The 20,581-nt window shown below is 41.7% G+C and overlaps 1 protein-coding gene across 1 annotated transcript in view; it reads left to right on the top strand.

Annotated features, from left to right (window-relative positions):
• The window catches only part of AKR1A1 (aldo-keto reductase family 1 member A1), a 40,869-nt gene that overhangs the window by 12,540 nt on the left and 7,748 nt on the right, over positions 1 to 20,581 (top strand). Inside the window, exons 3-7 of the mRNA XM_054979814.1 lie at positions 10,812 to 10,931; positions 11,949 to 12,100; positions 13,288 to 13,483; positions 17,253 to 17,452; positions 19,010 to 19,082. Coding sequence (XP_054835789.1) covers positions 10,812 to 10,931; positions 11,949 to 12,100; positions 13,288 to 13,483; positions 17,253 to 17,452; positions 19,010 to 19,082 — 741 coding nt within the window. The remainder of the gene's footprint in view (positions 1 to 10,811; positions 10,932 to 11,948; positions 12,101 to 13,287; positions 13,484 to 17,252; positions 17,453 to 19,009; positions 19,083 to 20,581) is intronic.

Below are 20,581 nucleotides of genomic sequence, written 5' to 3' on the forward strand. Positions count from 1 at the left end.
AGTACGCTGGCCGGAAGACACCTCTTCCATTAGTGAAGGCTCAGACGATGGGGGCTTCCTCTCAGAGGAAGGTGAGGAGGAAGAGGACCCTAAGGTAGAACAGCCTACCAGGTTGTTTCAGACAGAGGATTACCAATACCTGCTGTCAAAGACTTTAACAGCCTTAGACCTCAGGGAAACACCTAAAGGGGAAGGGGAGGAATCCAGGGCAGAATCTTCTGACGCTAGACCCAGAGGGAACAAAGAGTTCTTCCCCAGATCAGAGGACAAGGTCTTTCCATTCCCTGAGTTCTTTGAGAGAAAGCTGAAGGCGGAGTGGGCTATGCCAGCAGCCCCCAAGCAGTTCTCAAACTCAGTTAAGAAACTGTATGCTCTGCCTAACTATACCTCTTGAGTTTTTACAGGTACCGGTGGTAGATGCTCCAGTGACAGCACTCCAATCCCAAGATCTGCTCTCAGAAGAAGGCCAGGGGTCGATTAAAGACGCTCTGGATAAGAAGGGAGACAGGGCCCTTGAGAGCGCACGAGGCCATGGCTATGGCGGTCAGAGCCTCTGCCATAGCTTCAATCGTTTCCCAAGCCTCGGTGGTATGGACACGGAGACTGATGGAGCTACTTCCGAACAGCAGCAAGCGACTCATAGAGGGAGCAAACAGAATCTTAAAAGCCAATTCATTCACCGCCGACGCCACACTGGACACTATGTCCTTTGTCTCTAGAGCAATGGCCACGACAACGTCAGCTAGACGCCTCTTCTGGCTTCGAGCATGGCCAGCAGATATCCAGGCCAAGACAATACTGATGTCCTATCCATTCACGGGTGGCAAGCTGTTTGGGGAGCAACTTGACAAGGTTCTAGTTGAAACCAAGGATAAGAAGAAAGCACTACCCAGGTCCCTCAAAAGGACCGATAGACGACCCTTTGGCTACCAACCGTTCAGATCCCAACATACCTTATCCAGAAGCAGGCCAGAGGGAAAACAAACCTGGAGCCTTCAAAGGAACCAAACACGGAGAGGGACCTTCCAGGCCAGACAGCAGAGGCAACACTTCAACCGTACCAGCAGGCACGAATTGGACGACAAGAGTCAGAAGCCCTGACTCGCAGGAGGCTCCGGTGGGAGGAAGACTGCATCTCTTTCGACAGCCCTGGATAAACTTAGAGGCGGATGCCTGGACAACAGAAGTAATTTCCAATGGCTACTTGATAGAATTTCGTTCTCTTCCACCGGAGTGCTTCCTAATTTCCCCACTGAAAACAAACCCATCCAGGCAGGACATCACAATCAGAGCAATGCGTCATCTCATAGAAATAAAAGCAGTCGAACCAGTTCCAACGAACAAAGAAGGAAGAGGAGTCTATTCCATCTTCTTCACGGTTCCAAAAAGAAATGGGGATTGGAGAGCCATATTGGACTTAAAATATGTCAACCAATTCATACAGTTACGGCACTTCTGAATGGAGACTCTCCGCACCATAGCCGAGGCGCTACAGGAGGGAGAGTTCCTAACATCTATAGATCTCACGGAAGCGTATCTTCACGTCCCCATTGCCATAGCTCACAGGAGGTTCCTGAGATTCTGTGTAGGGGGAACCCACCTACAATTCAGAGCTCTGCCGTTCAGCCTGGCCACGGCCCCGAGGGTTTTCACCAAACTTCTCATAGTACCGATCGTCAGGCTTTGAGAAATGGGTTTGCATCGCCACCCCTACCTCGACAACATCCTGATAAGGTCCAGGTCAAGAGAAACGTCCACGCAAGACACCAGATGCATTCTACAATTCCTGAGGGAACACGGTTTTCTAATAAACTCATGCAAGTGCTCTCTACAGCCGTCTCAAAGACTGGAACACCTGGGTCTAATAATAGATACCGGGGCGGGACGCTTCTTCCTTCCCCAGGAAAAGATAGCCAAAACGTGGCAGTTGGCATACAGCGTTATAAAACAACATTCATCCCTGCTGATGGATTTATCAAAACTCCAAGGACTGTTAGTAGCAAACGCGGAAGCCATCCAGTGGGGATCTTTCCACATCAGGACTCTGCAGTCCTTCTTAAGACCCTTCCAACTGCAGATTGCACAAAGAAGGGTCGTACGGATGCGGCTACCCAGATGGGTCAAGGAGAGTTTGAAATGGTGGACAATAGAGTCCAACCTGAAACAGGGCAAGATCTTCCTTACCCCGACATACAAGCAAATTTTTACAGATGCGAGTCTCCACAGATGGGGAGCCACTCTGGACGGATCCCTGCTCCAGGGCATCTGGACACGAAAGGAACAAACTCTACCAATCAACATACTGGAGATGAGAGCCATCTTTCTAGCTCTGAGCAGCTTCAGCAAACAAATCTCACACTCACATGTTCTCATCAGGATGGGCAATATAGCTGCCAAAGCCTATATCAACAGACAGGGGGGAACGAGGTCGTCTGGACTACAGAGAGAGGCAGCAAAGATCATTGGCTGGGCGGAGAGGAATCTGCAATCCATCAAAGCGGAACATGTCAGAGGGGTACTGAATATCCAAGCGGACTGGTTGAGTCGAGAGAATCTTCACCCGGGGGAGTGGTCTCTCCACAGGGAGGTCTTTCTGCTCATCACATCACACTTTGGCACCCCAGAGGTAGACCTGTTTGCCACACATCTGAATCGACAGGTTCCGAGATTCTCCAGCAGATATTTCCATCCACAAGCAGAGGGCATCGACACACTCACTTCTCCATGGCCAAGCGATCTTCTCTGCCTTTCCTCCTCTGCCTACACTGCCCAGACTTCTGAGAAAGATTCGGGAGCAGAGGGCAGAGGTAATACTAATAGCCCCATGTTGGCCAAGGAGACCATGGTTTTCTTCCATTCAGCTACTGTCCAGCATGCCTCCAATACGTCTGCCCTTTCGCCCAGACATCCTGCAACAGGGCCCGATTTGGCACCCACACCCAGAGTGGATGTCGCTGACAGGATCGCTCTTGAACGGGAGCATTTCTCCCTGATGGGTTACCAAGCGCAAGTAGTCCAGACCATACTTGCAGCGCGAAAAACCTCAACAATAAAGATCTACAATACCACCTGGAAAGCTTTCACACGCTGGTACAAGCGCAAGAAGGTGGATCCTTTGAAACAGTCACTGCGGAACATCCTGGGTTTTCTCCAAGAGGACCACCGGCTGAAGCCGGCGACACTAAAGAGACAGGTAGCAGCCATTAGTACAGTAATTCCTATGCTGGGTGAGGAAGCTCTTTCGTTGCACCCGCATATACGTAAGTTCCTCAGGGGGGGCGACATTGCTGAATCCCCCTACGGTTCAGATGTTCCCAACATGGTGTCTGAGCGTAGTTCTGCAGGCCCTCACAAGAAAACCCTTTGAGCCCATAAGGGAGGCTCCTATGAAATGGCTCAAATTAAAAACAATTTTCCTAGTGGTTATAACTTCGGCTCGACGTGTATCGGAGTTGAGCGCCTTGTCCATCAGATCGGACCTCTGCATTTTCCATGTGGATAGGGTGGTGCTGAGAATGGACCCGTCCTTTCTACCAAAGGCCTACTCCAACTTTCATAGATCTCAGGAGATTAACCTACCCTCCTTTTGTCCGAACTCGAGACATCCTAAGGAACGTGAGTGGCACATGCTGGACGTGAGATGAGTCCTCAAGGCATACCTAATTAGGAAAGAGCACATCCGTCATACGGAGTCTCTTTTCATCAACATCACACCTCCTTGTCTAGGACAACGTATGTCTTCAGTGACAATCGCTCGCTCGATTAGGACTTGTATAGAGGAAGCATACAAAGCCCAAAAACTCAGAGTACCTGCAGGGATCACAGCACATTCTGCTAGGTGCGCGGCAACCAATGCAGCTCTTCGAAGAAATGCACCAGTGGAGGAAATATGTAGAGCAGCAACCTGGTCGTCATTATCTACGTTCATCAGACACTACTGATTGCACACATACTCTTCGGCCACAGCAGCTTTCGGAAGAAGAGTCCTTCAGCACGTTGTGGATGACGAAGATCTTGTCCCACCCAGAGATTAGGGCACTGCTTTGGGAGCACCCAAGATGTCCTCTGCCTCAGAGGGAGAACGGACCTTTGGACACTCACCGTGAAGGGTCCTTCTCCTCTGACGGCAGGAGGACATCTTGCCCTCCCAAGATCTTCAGGAATGTTTTTTTCTGCTCAACCTGTTTTCATCTATTCTGCTGTGTCCTTCCCTTTATTGTCTCTGATGCTGTCTGATCCTTATTCTGTGTCTACTAGTGTCGACAGGCCCCCCTTGGGGCTGAGATTATCCTACTGATCGAGATTCAAGAATAATTACTGCTGGAGGGAGTCACCCGAACTGAGGACAGAGAGGGTGGTCCCACCTACTAGAGGAAGAGGAAGAAATTTCTACTTCCTGCCTCCCCGATAGGATGGTGGGAAACACCCAAGATGTCCTCCTGCCGTCAGAGGAGAAGGACCCTTCATGGTAAGTGTCCAAAGGTCTGTTCCTCCACAATTCCCCCCTGCCCCAGCCTTTTCAAGACCCTAGGCTGGCATGCCCAGTAACATTCCTCTACTCAAAAGCCCTTGAAAAAACAGTAGTGGCTTTGGAGTAGTCTCTTTCTAACTGGCTGTTCAACTTTCTGGTCTCAAGGGTGGAGCCACCAGACAGCTAATTGTCAGAGTGCTGACTATCATATGCCCAGCTGTTACTGACTGGTTATCTCTTAAAGGGCCAGCTGCTATTGAACAGCTGCCAGATATGTAGCCCTTTAAAGTGTGCATCTGTGGGCCTGGTGGATGTCATGTTTGGCACTAGAGGTTGTCCAGGAGAAGGGGGTCTAGGATCATTCCTGCCACCCAAACACACATTTTTTTTAAAAAAGCAAAACCATTTTGTGTGTGTATATATATATATATATGACTCTTGAATATGCCTCCAGAAACTGAGATAATCTTTATCTTGTAAGTGGTACATAGTAATGTGTTTTGCAAGGTACTACTTTACTTAAACCTTTCTTTAGCTGGCAGCACGTCTGTCTTGAAAAGCTAGCTCTACGTTATTTTTCTACCCACATTTCTAGCCTTCTGGCTAACCCCCACCTCCCCCCAAATTCATCTTAAACTGTATAATATTGTACTTGTAGTGCAATTTCTTACCAAGCTTTCTCCCTTTAATGTCTTCAGGTTTGTGTAGCATTCAAGTTCAAAAAAGTGTTTATCTTTTTTTCTACCCATTCCATGGGGTGGGAAGGTTTTTTCCTTAAGTGTTGTGTTAGAAACAAGATGAAAGTGATAAGAGCAGAGCACAATAACATTCTTGGCATTAAGCATGCGATTAAATTGATAAATTAACTTGCACATGGTAACCATCACAAGTAATAGGGAATGGTACAAATGTTTGGCTAGCATTAACTTCTCAGTGCCTCCATGCTTTTCCCTGCATTTTCTTTCCCAATTTCTTCATAAAGCTGTTGAGACAAAAAGGCCTTTAGGGATACTGTTCAACTGTCTTTTCCTACTTCCTTTCAACCCAATCTGATGTAACACAAGGACACTGTGTGGTGCCAATACTCTGAAGATGGCCACAAGGCCAAAGGCAGTTATTGTTGAAATACCCAATGCAATATCAGCATTTGATTAATGTAAGTGCATCAGATCAGGCACTTCTGTTGTCTGCTTATGCATTTCTTTGTTAACACAATGGGATATATGATCAGGTCCTTAGATTCATTCCTGCCAAGTAGCTGTACAGCCTTGTAAGCATTCTATTACTCTGTTTATTTGCAGGTGTTTTATTATGGTTTTTTTTAAGTTTACGAACATGCTAGCAGAGGCCTTTGGGCATGGGTGTATTTTTAGCATAACTCATTATGCTTGTTACCAAACTAGGGTTGCTGCCAGACTTAAATAGTGCTGGGTGCCTCTAGGATCTTTGCTTAAAAGAATTCTGAATGTGCCAAAAATCAACTGTGTTCTTGGAAATCCTGAAGCTATGTTTGCCTCTTAGACATTAAAGGTACCAGGATGGCACATTCCTGTTAATCTAGTTGTATGGAATGGAATGTCAAGTAAAATGTAAACCTTTTGATCACTTTGCTGGTAGAAGAATTGGTTAATGAATGTACAGAGCCTTCAAAATATCTAAGGCATAGCATTAGCTCTGAGGTTAGTGCAATAGGTACTTTCATGGAGGTATGGCTTCACGCTTTTACAGAATCTAGCATGACATGTGGATTCCTGAAAACTTTTATTTATGTATTTATTTATTTACATTGTTTATAGTCCACAGCTTTCCCTTTTAAAACTAAGTACAATTATTCAAATATGCAACATTATCATACGCTTAAATTAAAAGTTGGAAATCTACAAAATGTTAGGCCACTTTCATGGTTTTCCTGGGAGAGGCATCAAGTCTAGTTCACCTTAATGGTTCTCTGACTTGCTGGTGTCACTTTTTTCATAGTGACAAACAAGGCTATGTGCAACCTAAAATTTGTGGCAGGATTTCACATGCTGTTTATAGTAATTATTTTCAGAAAAATAATGTTGACTATAAATAATTCCTAGGACAAAGGAACAAAAGATCTTTCTGTTGGCCTTGTGATGAGGAGGCTGGAATTGCTTTATTGTTGTGAGTAAAGGAGACTGATCTCTCATTCAGATGACCTATTAGAACATCAGAGAGCTTATGAGACTCTTTATCTATTTCCTAGGTTTGATATAACAAAAGGAAATTAAATTTGATATTAGAGGCTTTGTTTTTTTTAATGTCTGTAAACAAAAGGATCTTATCTCCCTTTGGTTCATGCCTTTTCAGACATAAAATGCAAGAGCTTTATGAGATGAAGGAGCATCTAAACACACTCGATTGCTCCTGTAGCCTTTGTAAATGTTAGTTTTCTCTTCAGAGAACTTTTTTAAATTAAAAAGAATAGGTTATAGAATTCCTAGCTTAATTAGAAGAGAGGGAGACAAATTTTCCCAAACAGCTTGCAGTTTTCCATGGTTGTAACCTGTGAGTTGGTTTTCATTAATTAAACATGGTTGTAGTGTGGCCCGTGTGTTGGTTACCTCTGCGTGTTCGTGTGGGATCTGTGATGGGATCAGGGAAGTTCTGGCAGTGTTGCTTTGTCCCCTTTTACTACACTGTCCATCATCCTGTTTTAGTTTGTAAGGCTGACTGTATAACTAGAAATATGTTTTTATTTTAATGATGTTTTTAAATGTTTTATGGAAATGGAATTTTATTGCATTTTAATAGGTTGTGATCCGCCCTGAGCCCACTCACAGGGAGGACGGAATAGAAATGTGGAATTAAATAAATAAATAAACAAACAAACAAATACACACACTCTTCCTGATGTAAGAGACAAATTGTATATCTTGATAGCATTTCTTATTTCATCAGGGAACTGTTTAGGCATTACTCTAAACAGAATACAAGAGTAACAGACCAAAATGGTAGAAGGAAGTAGATGTTCTTTTTTTTATAAACTTGAGGTGCTCACTTCAAGATGTCTGAGCCTAGTGTTAGGGATTTGTTATGAAGTCATTATATTTTTATTCCACCTTTTTGCCAGGGAGCTCATGGAACTATTCATTGTTCTTCACCATCCCCTCATTTTATGCTTATGATTATCCTGTGTGATAAATTATGCTCAAGAGGCTGAAGAAAACCCATTGAACTCCTAGAGTAGTAGCTATGTTTGTCTGTTGTAGGAAAATCAAGCAGGTGGCTTATATCACAGACTAAAAACATTTATTCCAGAATAAGCTTTAATGAGTCAGAGCTTACTTCTTCAGATCCATAGATTGCCTATCCAAAGCGACTAAATTTATACTTAAAGTTCAAGCAGCAGTTAAGGGGGGGGAGTGGAGAGAATTTACAAGAAGAGATCAATGTAAAATAAGAACTAATTAAAGAGCAATAAATCAATTCTGAGTATTTGAGAGCCATCCTCGGTTGTTGATAGAAAGGCAGGGTAGGATTAATTATGGAAAATATAGTGTGAGATGTGTTAAACTGGATAGTACAGATATGATATAAAATGAGCTGAATTAACTAACATCTGGAAGGAATAGGTCAGGCTGAGACATTAGCACCTATAGTGAGTGAAGAAACTAAGGTCTTTATTCAGGCTAGGGGGATAGATATTGTTAAACAACCTTTGAATTCCAGTTCAGCATTTCACAATGGATTCTCCCTTTGAAGTTATTTTGAAAGAGAACAATAACTTTTAGATCACCTGGAAGATTAAAATGTCCCCCCACTGATTTTTAAATAATTGATCTTAGCAGCTGAGTAGCCCAAAGGCTTTTATGGCTCAGATGAGGCTATATAGTGCAATCAGGATTCATATACAGGAGATTATGGTTTTTCAAAGCAGTGTGTGTTGAAATAAGGTTTGGAACAAAGTATGATTCGGGGACAGGAAAGGATCCAGGAAGCCAGTCAAGGCCGAGCATGTTTCAGACTTTTAACTAGAACATACGCAATGCAAGATTATTGAACAGCTTCTGAAATACTTACTATGTCCTCTTCCTGATTCTTATGTAAACCATAACAGCCTATCAAGGTTAGCAAACCGTCAAAGGCAAGAATAATTTTCTGGACATGACAGCATCACTGAATTTGGCTGGAGTCCATGTAATTCCACATCAAATAGGTTAGCTAGTTAGAAGATGGTACCCAGACCCAGTTTAAATCTGAGTATATGTGTTTTGACACCCTCCCTTCATGATGAAACGACAAAATGTTATGTGGTATCATAGAGAGTATGATACAGAGAGCCAAAGTGTTGGATGGACTAGGATCTGGGACACTCAGGTTTGAATCCCCAGTCTGCTGTGGAAGCTCACTGGGTGACCTTGGGCCAGTCCCACACACTCTCAGCCTAACCCTACTTCACAGGGTTGTTGTAAGGATTAAATGGAAGGGAGGAGAATGATATAAGCTATCAGAGAATAGGAGAGGGACCTGTGCCACAGTATTATCTAAACATCTGAGTCAGGAAGGTGAACGGTTTCCCCAATATGATCCTGTGCCTTCCTAGATGAATTTCTTAAATGGTCCATGTGTGTGGTTGTGCTTGATGGGGAAAAACATAAACCTGTCAGAAGGAAATAGGATGTGCATGGACGCATCCAGCAATGCTGCTTTGGAAGCTTTGGGGTGAATGAGGGGTATAAATGTTTAATTTAAACATTTTAAAAATAATTTTGATAGTTTATTGATATATGATTTTTAATATATATAATTTGTTATCACAGTATAACTAATTTAAACATTAAATCAGTTGTATTCCAAAAAAACTTGTTTTGTGTTTCAGAATGGGTACTTGGCAAAGAAAAAAAGTGTGACAGATTCATTAGCAAATAGATTAATGCATTAATAAAACAATGACATCTTTAGTCCTTAAGGATTATGAAGCCAGTGTGCGTGGGGGGGGGAATGCATTGAAATTTTTCTTGGAATTGTTGCTTGTTTACATTTTGGTTTGTATTTTCTTTCACTCTTCAGAGCTGTTCAGTCTGTCTCTCAGTAGTCAATGAGCTCTATACATTTTACAGATAGTATAGTAGCTTTCATGTGGATGCTATCCATCTTGAGGCTCAGGAGTAGAGGAACTCACCTAACATGCTTTCTCTCAACTGTTTCTTTTGCAAGAACAGGACATAGTATGTCCCTATAAAAGGAATACTTAAGTACTGCCCAACCCACTTAGTTCTGGTTTCCAGCTCTACGCTTGCTACTCACCTAGTAGGCTACCTGGAGTCTTTGTTGCTGTGTCTATTCCTATTCATTCTTTTACCAAACTATATGGGAACCCAATGAGAAGTCTTATTAAGCTTTTTTTAAAAAAGAATTATTATCTTCTGCCTGTCCATATTATCAAGGCCTTCCAAGTTTCTTTCAGATCTACTTTCTCTTATCAGTACACTTCCCAACCACATGTAGGAAAGGCAGTGAAGGAATCTTCATATTCATGTTGTTGGCCCTTTTCATGTAGCCTTTGTGAACCATTTGTACCATTTCAGACACTACCAGTTTGGCTGCCAGTCAAATTCTAACAGATTTTTAAAAACCTTTTCAGACAAAGCTGCTGGTGTCCTGTGTGCAACGTAGCTTTAAGGGGGGGGGAGTTTTTACTTTTTTCAACAGCTTTCTATTCACTGCAGAGTACTGTTTGTCCATAGCACTTCTGACAGCACCTCCTTTTTATTTTCCTGCCCAATTCCAATGCTTTCTTTTAAAAAAAATGTATATAGATAAGTGCTATAGTGTTGTAGCATTGTAATTCTAGGTATAGCAGGTTCTCTAAATCCCCAGCTGTCATTTTTTTAAAAAGTCTATAGCCTCTTCCTTTGTAGAGAGATCCCTTTTCCTTATATCTTCACAAGGGAAGGGGCTAGAGACTTCTAAAAATAAAAGCTAGGAATTCAGAGACCCTGATACGCCTATCAATACAATTCTGTAGCACTATAAAGATACTTTTGTGCTGATTTTTTTTTAAAAAAATGCAAAAACCCAGTGACCAAGGGGAGGGGGGGATTGACATTTCCAGCACCAGAAAAAGTCATGCTGTTTAAAATGGTCACAGTGGTTCACACATGGTTTATAAATGGATGTAATGCTGTTTTAAACTGCTGCTCCCATATCGCTTTACATGAAGTTGGGGCAGTAACGAATAACAACTGGGTTAAAATGGAAATGTGAAAGGGACTGCTGTCATTAGTAGTAGTTTCAGAACAGCCTTTCCAGGTAAAATAAAATAGATCCCTTTACAGATTCTGATACCCTGATCCTCCCTGTTTATACTTTTCAGGTGAAGGAGGCAGTAAAATATGCCCTTAATATAGGCTACAGACACATTGATTGTGCTACAGCTTACAGCAATGAAGCTGAGATTGGTGATGTTTTCCTGGAGACTGTTGGGGCTGACAAGGTAAAAAAAGGGGGGGATATATATGGGATACAACTGAAATGTGATGATCACACATAGGTTGTGTACTTATTTCATCTTGTCTCTGATTACAAAGAAACTATTGTTGTTGCCTCTCCTTATAAACCTGCATAACAAACAAAAGCTCAGCTTGTTCTATGCTACGGACTTCTATTGGCTTGGAATTTTGTCCATGCTGTGTTTGACCTCTTCCTGCTACAAATGTTTTCCATGGGGCACAGTTTTAAGATGGTGCAGTCGCTCTGCTGCCTCTGGTGCAGTCGCTCTGCTTAATATGCACATTCTTATTGTTCTTAGAAAATAAAACCCAATTTCATATGCCTGCAGTGGAGATGGCACATAAAGATATAATCCAGGGATAAGCAACATTCGCTATTTGCATGTAGTTCACATAATCTGCATACTGTTGTAATTAACTTATTTTATTTATTTTTTATTTGTCATTTATAGTCTGCCTTTCTCACTGAGACTCAAGGCGGATTACACCGTATGAGATTAGTACAATCAGTATCAAGTACATTTCAATACAGTATCAAGAGCATTTCATAAACAATACCATAGGGTAAATAGATACAAGTTTAAAAGACATAGTATTAGCAAGAATCCAGTACAGAGTAGAAAAAATACTGAAGCAGAACATAATCAATTCTAGGACTAACATTAGACAACATGGAGCCCTGGTGGTACATAGGAGTCCATATTTAAAGCAGCAGATAATATGTAAAGCAATATAGTGATGAAGTCTATGGTCCCTAACTCATTAACGAAGCTTCTTCATAGTTGAGTTGGTATCTAACTTCATAGATACCAAACTGCACATTATGCAGTTTTCTGAGATGGTTACCTGAAAATGTGGGAAATACTTTAAAATGTTGATTTGGAAATCCTTAATTAGGATGGGGGGTGTCTTCAAACTTACCCATGAAACCTTCGTTATGTTCAGAAATATTTAAACGATAGATTTATGCTTTCTCTATCCCTCACCTTTATTTCTAAAAGAATGTTAAGAGGGAAGAACTGTTTGTGACATCAAAGTTGTGGAATACCAAGCATCACCCAGAAGATGTGGAGCCAGCCTTAAAGAAGTCCCTGGAAGACCTGAAGCTGGACTACTTGGACCTGTACCTCATGCACTGGCCACATGCCTTTGAGTGAGTGTCAGTGGGGAGCATGCAACCACAATAGCAAGGTAGACTCCAAGAGCAAGTCCATTCAAAATTTCTGGTAATCTTCCATCTCTAGGTAAGGCTGACAGTGTGTGACTGGCCCAAGGATACCCAGCAAACTTCTACGGCAGAGTAGGAATTCAGACTTGGGTCTCCTGGATTTCCAGCCTGATCCACAAGTCCAAATTTACTTAGTACAGTGACCCATCCAGGGTCAGCTCAAAGTTTTCTGGTGCACTAGGCGAAGTATGACCTTGGCACTCATCTAGTCCATCATTACATTTTCTATAGTGGCCAGCCATATATTTTTGAGAAACCAACAAAAATTGTATCCTACTATGAACCCCAGGCAAGTGGCATTCCAAAGTCTTTGCATATGAGGGCTACACTCCTTTGACCACTCTTCTTTTCCATTACTCCCTCTAATCTCCTTTAAGATTCTAAGAAACTCACTCTAGTAATCATCAGGATACATTTTACTTGATTCTTTATCAATCAACATGCATATGCAATCAAGAAAAAATACCAACTAATGCTTGACATGGAAGATACTGTTTCCAGGGTCAGGTCTTAAGTTTCCAAAATACAGGTCAAAGCCTTGCCTCAAATTAAGTACCAAAGTTGGTTCTTATAGAAGCCACTTCATGCATAATAATTTTCCTTCAGAGATATTACTCTACATAGAAAAATATATATACCTGTAAAATTACTAGTTGCTGGATGGCTTCCCCCCCATTCCCCCATTATTGTTTTAAAGGGTGGGGGAAATGAGAATGTGAGAAGCTAATGTGGAGGAAGAGGAGAAATAGAGAGCAATGCAAAAGCAGCCATTGGAGAGAGCTGGCCTGCAATGCACTTTCAGAGGCTTTGCAACCCACTTTTGGGTCCCAACCCACAAGTTAGAAAACACTGTCCTAAATCTTAGGCCAGCATCCCAGCCACTACACCACGCTAGCTCTCCCTTGTTCAAGAATCCCTTTTCAAAGAACTGTTGCCCCCTGGAGCATTATTAAAATGAGTTACATTCTATGTATAAACCAGTTGTTCGTACACTAAGAGGGAATAATAAAACGAGAAGAAAGGAATGTTGGTTCTGTACTGGATCGTATGAAATGTGCTTTAAGTTGTTTCTAGTATGTTTAATATGATTTGCTATATCTGTTGTCTAATAGACGGGGAAACAACCTGTTCCCCAAGAATCCTGATGGCACAATGCGTTATGATTACATTGACTATAAAGAAACCTGGAAAGCCATGGAGAAGCTGGTTGCGAAAGGCCTCGTGAAGGCCATTGGATTATCCAATTTCAATAGCCATCAGATTGATGATATCCTCAGTGTAGCTTCGATCAAGCCAGCTGTGCTACAGGTAAGAATGAAGCAGGAGAAAAGGAGCAGCTCACTTCCTGTGATGAAAATTTGCTTGGTATATGAGAAATGAGCCGAAAGGATTGTTGTTGGGACTGAGGAGCAGGGGCGGAGATGTGACAGGAAACTGCAACAAAAGGTGTGAATGAAAAGTCCTGGACAAACAGGCATGTAGTCATGTGAAAAGAAAGCTTTCACATCGTCCTTTGAAGATAGGTTTAAGAAACTTGGTTGTTTACCAAAAAGAATGCTTGTTTTTTTCCTTTTAAAAACCATGCACAAAATATCCTGATTCCTCCTCCACCGAATCCCCATGATCCTTAATCTCCTGTTATACTCTTTTTTCCCATCACACATTTAATGGAAGCATTTTCTGAATTTGATAAGTATGGAGAATGCACAACTTTCCTTACTCCCAACACAAGGAAAAACATAGATGGTATACTGCACGGGAGACTAAGAAACCTTCACAGACCTTCAAGTAGCCTTTTCTGATTTTTTAAAAGATTTATGGAGAACATGTTCTGCAGAACATAATCTTTCTTAGCACAGCTCAACCCTGTCCTTCTGCCAATGATCTATTGCTGGAAGAATTTTCTTTTCTAGGCTTGTATACATTTAGATGTTGACTTCTACTGTGGATGTTACATTTTGGGACTTGCGGCAGGATTATTGTGGTGCTCTGGTGTGCAAGTTCCAAAACTAATTCCCTGGCAAATGTCTTGCCAAAGGGATTGATCTTTGGAAAGCTCCATCACATGTGGGTTGACTACCTAGTGTTTTAAAATGGAAACAAGGTGAATATGAGCTCCCAGCTTGGTAACTTTTGGGGAATTTGATAGATTCTAAATATTGCCTTCTGTTGTATTAAGTTTTAGTGGTAAGTCCAGACATTCTTAGGATATAGTACTGTAGAATTTCATTGAGTCGGAAGAATAGTGGACCTGGATTCCTTGTTCCTGATGACTTGCAATTAGGGACTGATTCTTCCTTTCTGACAGCCTCTGGTTTTTAACCCTTGATTCCTGGCTTGACTTGACATTCCATTTCTCTAGCCCATATACTGTTGGTCTTCTGCTCCAGTCCTAACCACATGTACTTTCTCCCATTGCATAGTATTTGAACTCTTTGTATGGGCTGGATTGCTTGACTGCCAATCAGTTGTGTGATTCCTGCTTCTTGTTTTTGCTTTTTGAACCTATTCTTCTGATTCACATTCTTGACCCTGATCCTTGGAGTTGTATAGTCTTTTCATTCTTCTGGGTTCCAAATATACCATTCCAAATTGCCACTGAAAGTTAAAAGTATTGCCTCTTTCATCCATGAATGTGAAATCTGACAGATTCCAGTGTTCTAGAAAAGGAATGTGGACAGCTATATGCTAGATTTTCCTTTGCTTTCTTGCTGCTTTCATGTTTTCCCAGACTTGTTAACCAGTGGCGCGGAGGGCAATCTAAACTCCCCTGTGTCTGGAGATCAGGGGGCGGGGCCACCGGCCATGTGACCATTTTCAAGAGGTGCCGGAACTCTCTTCCACTGTGTTCCAGCTGGAAAAAAGCCCTGGTTTTAAGCAACAAGGGCAGCAGGGCAAAGGCTCAGAAAGGGTCCCTGCACATACAGGTCAATAACGCTGATTGGTGGGGCAGGGCACATTTTGGGTAGGGTATTTCACCTCTAAGCTACAGGAAGTGGAGCCAGCCATAAAATGTCAGGGAGTAAGTTTATGTGTAACTCTAATTGTAACACTTCAACATTACAGGCAGAAGCTCTGTTTAACAGGATGCTTTGAAAATGAACATATTGTTTAAAACGTTTCCTTGCAAATACACATAGTAATACAGTGAAGATCCTTGTGTTATGGTAGCAACTGTTGCTGAAGCAACTTTTAAAAAATCTGCACAGCCAATCAGAAGCCCTGCTGGGGGAAAGGCCCACCTGGCCCCACCTACTTTGTAAAAACACTTGACAGGCACCAAGAAAGCTGTCAGCAGGTACATGGCATCAGTGGGTGCCATGTTAGGGGCTCCTGGTTTCTTGGTGTATAAGCATTATGAATAACCTGTTAAACGAGCTCACCTCCTATGTTTCTGTATGAATTGCTGGTCTTGGGTGTACTTTGTCGTTGGAAGGAAGCAAGCCTACAGCAAAAAAAATGGTGCACAGGGCAGCTGTTCCCAAGGTTAAGAGATTTTGCTGTTACGTGTTTTTTTGGGAAGTGATTAAGAGTACAACCTTAAACATGATTATATCCTTCGAAATCCATGGGAATCAATGGGTTTAGAGGGGTGTAACTCTGTTGAGCATATTCAGCACGATCTTCACATCTCTCTTAATGAGACAGGACAGAATTATCTACTTCTAGCAGAGGAAGACCAGAACTATACCATGCCAGAGCAGACAGCAATGCAGAAATGTGGTAGGTACTTGGGAATCACAGGACACTATTTCGTTTCTTGCTGTGTGTCAGTCTAGTCTGTCTTGACACACAATGTAAATTACTGAGAGTTTCCTTCTTTTCCTAGTGATGTGTTCAGACTTACAGAATTTCTCAGGTAGCAGATGTGTCATCCAGTAGCCAGGAAAGAATGATGGGAGAATTCGAGACATGTTACAGATTTGGAGTGGTCCACCAGGTTCTCTGTAATAAAAGCCCCTGAGAAAACAAAATGTCTCCTAATAATATCTTGATTTAGCTTGGATTAACCTGTCTCTCAGCATTACTTTCTCTCAGCATTCCTTAGAGTATTTGCAAATGAGAATCTGATACATCCCTAATATGAATCCTTAAGATCAGATATTTGCAAGACTAGTGAATAGTCAGAGAGTATCTGAAGCTGTAGAATTGCTGAAACTGAGCAAGTGATGACCTTTTGCATTCACTGGGTGAAAGCATTCTACAATAGTACAATATATTAAAGAAAAAGTCAGGTATTTCAGAGATGAGGTGATAGGGTAGTTAAATAATTCCAGAAGCTACTCAGCTATTGTAGCTTTCCAGGTTTCATTGTTTGGTTTTACAAAATGACCACATCCAGAGAAACTGCAGTCTGTAGATAATTTACACTAGAGTTCTATCAAAGACCATATTGCAGAACAGTTAAACTGTAGATTGCTGCTTGAGCTAGATTGTTACTAGAGCTCCAGGTGGGATCTGGAGGTCTCCTGAAATTACAAGTGATCTCCAAGCTACAGGAATTAGTTCTGGAGAAAATGACAGCTTCAGAGGGTGGACCCTATGGCATAACATCCCAGCTCCCCAGACACTACCTCCAAATCTCCAGGAATTTCCCGAGCTGGCAACCCTGGACAGAACATATGAGGCCCAAGAAATTCTGTTGGTTTACACTAGTCAGAGATAAGGAAGTGAACGTTGCTGAGAGTATTCTGCTCATGATTATCTCAGCTTTAGTTTGTTAGTCATACTTTTTTATTCAGACTGACCTCTTAAACTTTCCTTCAGCTTTTTAATATGAAAAGTATGAGCTCTTTCCTGTTGAGAATCACGTGGTTTGAAAATGCTATATTGACATTGCTTCTGTTTTGTTCTTTTATGATGGCTTGTGTTGGTCTCCCTCCAATGAACACTGCAGGACAGTAAGGGATAGTACAGGCTGTGAGGATGCACAGTGTAGCTAGCAGGTACACATCTGTCACTGAAAAATAACTCATGCAGGAATATCTCACAGTCTCCTAGTTGTCACTGGTTGAAGTTTTCCCCTGAATCTGCTCTAGTAGTCTGCTCTGCTCACGACCATATGTTGCATTAATAGGTAGAATGTCATCCTTACCTAGCCCAGAATGAGCTGATAGCTCATTGCCATCAGCGAGGCCTCGTGGTAACTGCATACAGCCCTCTTGGCTCACCTGACCGGATGTGGAAGCACCCAGATGAGCCGGTGCTGCTGGAAGAACCTGGGATTAAAAAGTTGGCTGAAAAATATAGTAAATCTCCTGCTCAAATCCTCCTCAGGTAATAATTGGTTTGCACTTGGTCGAGATAACAGTGAGGCTCTGTTGATGCTGTTTTCTAAATGACTCATTATTAACGCATAGATGTAGGAACCCAATTTTCTGTTTCTTGGTTTTGGTTCTTAATTGCAAGGAAGCAATTAGAAGTTATTTCCCATTTCTTATGCAGCAGGATTTTGACTTGGTAAATATTAAAAGATTCTTGTGAGCTCACTTGCTTATTTATGAGAAGAATTTGTATTTTACTTCTCTCTTATAGTTCAAGGTAGCTCACAACAGCAATGAAAACAGTAAGACCATTCATTAAAAAAATGTAGTTGGTAAACAGCCCGAAAAAAACTAAGCCTGTTTCCTCACAGTTCATTTGTTCCAGGTTCAGTGCTGTCAGAAGCAGGTTTTTTCCTGCTTCCCCACAGCACTATGTTGTGTTCATGCACCTCTCTTTTCTCCAGTCTTTGCTTAGAAGGTTTGGGTAAGAACATTGAAAGTCTAGAGAACTGCTGTGTGGGTGGGTAAATTTGGATTTTCTGGCCCTCATTACAGCCATTTTCCCTGTCACTGCCCCTGAGGCAGCTGGCCACTGGCCCACCATGGGACACTTTTTATTTTTTTAAAAAAATTAGCTCTAGAATATCCTCATATTGATATACCATTTTAACAGTATGTGTAACAGGTTCTCTGAATTCCTGGTTGTTGTTCTTTTTAAGTCTCTGGCCCTTTCTTTGCTGAGATGTAAGGGGAAAGGCATATATTTGCAACGGAAAGAGATGGAGACTTAATTTTTTTACAATAAATGAAAGCTGAGGATACAGAGAACCTGTTACAACTACTGTTACATTTATATAACAGTATTCTAGTGCCTGCCACTACTGGGGGACTGGAGTAGGGAAACTGCTGGAAAGCCTGCCATATGGAAGCCTTCTTGCAGCTGTGGGAAACCACTCAAGCCAGTCCCCTAAATCAGCAGATCCCATTGAAGAAAGCAAAAACAAAATAGGAAAATATCAGTTTTGGCATTCTAAGTGCCAACAAGGATGGTGCCAGACTAACCTTTTAGGGGAGGCTGTTCCACAAACACGGTACAACCACATAGCATTTGCCACCTACCTCAGCTTTGCTTGTGGGGGAACCCAGAGTAGGGCCTCTGAAGATTATCTTAAGAGGACTGAGTACCTGGCAAAACTGGCTCTGGTCCTTGCAAGCCTGGCAGTCAGTAAGAACACAGAGATTCAGGAGATAACAAGAAGCTCAGAAATAAGAGAGCAGAAACTTTTATCAAGATTCTAAGTTTTAGCTTTAATGCAAAATTCAAGTAAAATTCTTAAAAGGGGCCTTTGATTTTGAGAATCTGCCAATCAATCTAGTTGGAAGCTCCTAATTTTAAGGCAACGCTGTGTGTAGATCTCAGCCCTGAATGTGCCTTAGAAGGCATGAGAGACCTGAACAATCTTTGGGGAAGGGTGCAATTGCAGGTAGTATTTCCCTGTTGGGTGTAACTCTTTGGATATTGCTTGGGCTGAGTGAGAGAAATCACAGCTTTGCTTTATTCCTGTTACAGATGGCAAGTGCAGCGTAAGGTGGCTGTCATTCCTAAGAGTGTGACTCCTGAACGCATACTGCAGAATTTCCAGGTTAGTGAGGCCTTCTGCTTGGCCCTCCAGAGGGCAGATTGGTTGACTAGCAATATTTTTGGCATCACTAGAGCTAATACATCTCTCCCTTTCCAGTTTGCTGAGTGTAGCATCCACACACTACAGTAAGCAATCAGCTGACTTTCCATTGAGTACTGTTGCTGCAGGCCCTGGGCTTGTTTGGTAGGTGTGATGTTGGATTTTGATCTGTTGGTTCAGAATATCCAGGTTTATCTGAGTTAATCCGTTGAGTTTATGATTATTCTTGTATGCTTTAAAGAGACTCTTTTCCTGCTTTGTTCTTGGTGTTTTTCTGACAGGACCTAAACTCAGTATATGCCTTTTATGTTTTTTAAAATTTCATTTCAAACATTTTCATGTTTCTTTTGGATTTAAATGAGATGATCATAATCTCTTTGATGTTTCTCGTTTTCTTTCAAGTGTAGACAAAAGTAAATCTCTTTCAACATTATGGCCTATTGTGTGGGTAAGCAGGTGTGCAGCTCTCGCAAAAGCGATTACAGTGAATCCTGCCAGATCTGCACACATGAGAATCCTGTTGGCAATATTGCAGGTTGTTCAAGTAGCTCCTTCCAAATTGCCACTGGATTTGATCTGCATGTGCGAGTTGCAAGTTTTCTTTAGGAATGTGACAACCACCTTGTTTCTTTGGAGGCTGCCCCCTCTGGGATAACAGGAGGCAAGATCAAGATGACATCCTATAAAGGAAGACTTTTTACTGCGCCTGATGTTTTTCTAAAGCCTTGAGCAGACAGCTTCTGTATCAAAACTAATTTTTTAAAAAGACGCAAGAGAATACAGAAGAGCAATTCCATCTTTGATCCTGCCCAGTCCATTCTTAGTGACGATTGGGTTTCTGTTGAACAGTGGAAAGACTTGTGTAGTCTGTCTATAAGGTGGTATAGAACTCATTAAATCAGAGGGGGGAAAGAAAGGAGAGCATTTGAATACTGGAAACTTTTAAAACTTGAGAATTGCAGAAAGAGAATGTGAGAATAGAGAATGATTGGCAGGAGAAGATCAACAGAACAATACAACTTATATGGGAAAACACAACAAAAATATCTAAATATCATGGGTGCCACTGTGGTATAGTTGTTAGAATGTTGAATTAGGCCTGCGGTGGCCCAGGATCAAATCCCTGGTTGCCATGGAAGTCAGTGGGTGACATTAGGTTGGTCATTTTTTCTCTGCCTAACCAACTTCATGGAGTTTTATTTTATTATTTAAAATACTTCTGTGCTGCCTTTTTACCCAATTCAGAGTTCCCAAGACTGCAAAGATTAAAATATTAAAACATTTAATACATTAAAACAGCATTTTAAACATTTAAATTTCCTATGTAAGCTAAGAATATGCTATTAAGAATATTGCCTAATAAACTGCTAAAAGTTTTGGAAGAGATATTTGAATATATGGTGACAGTGGCTAGAATTATCTATGGAGCAAAATGAAAATTAGACATCTGTCCAAGCTTA

This window comes from Eublepharis macularius, chromosome 5 (assembly GCF_028583425.1).
Source record: "Eublepharis macularius isolate TG4126 chromosome 5, MPM_Emac_v1.0, whole genome shotgun sequence".
Lineage (NCBI taxonomy): Eukaryota > Metazoa > Chordata > Lepidosauria > Squamata > Eublepharidae > Eublepharis > Eublepharis macularius.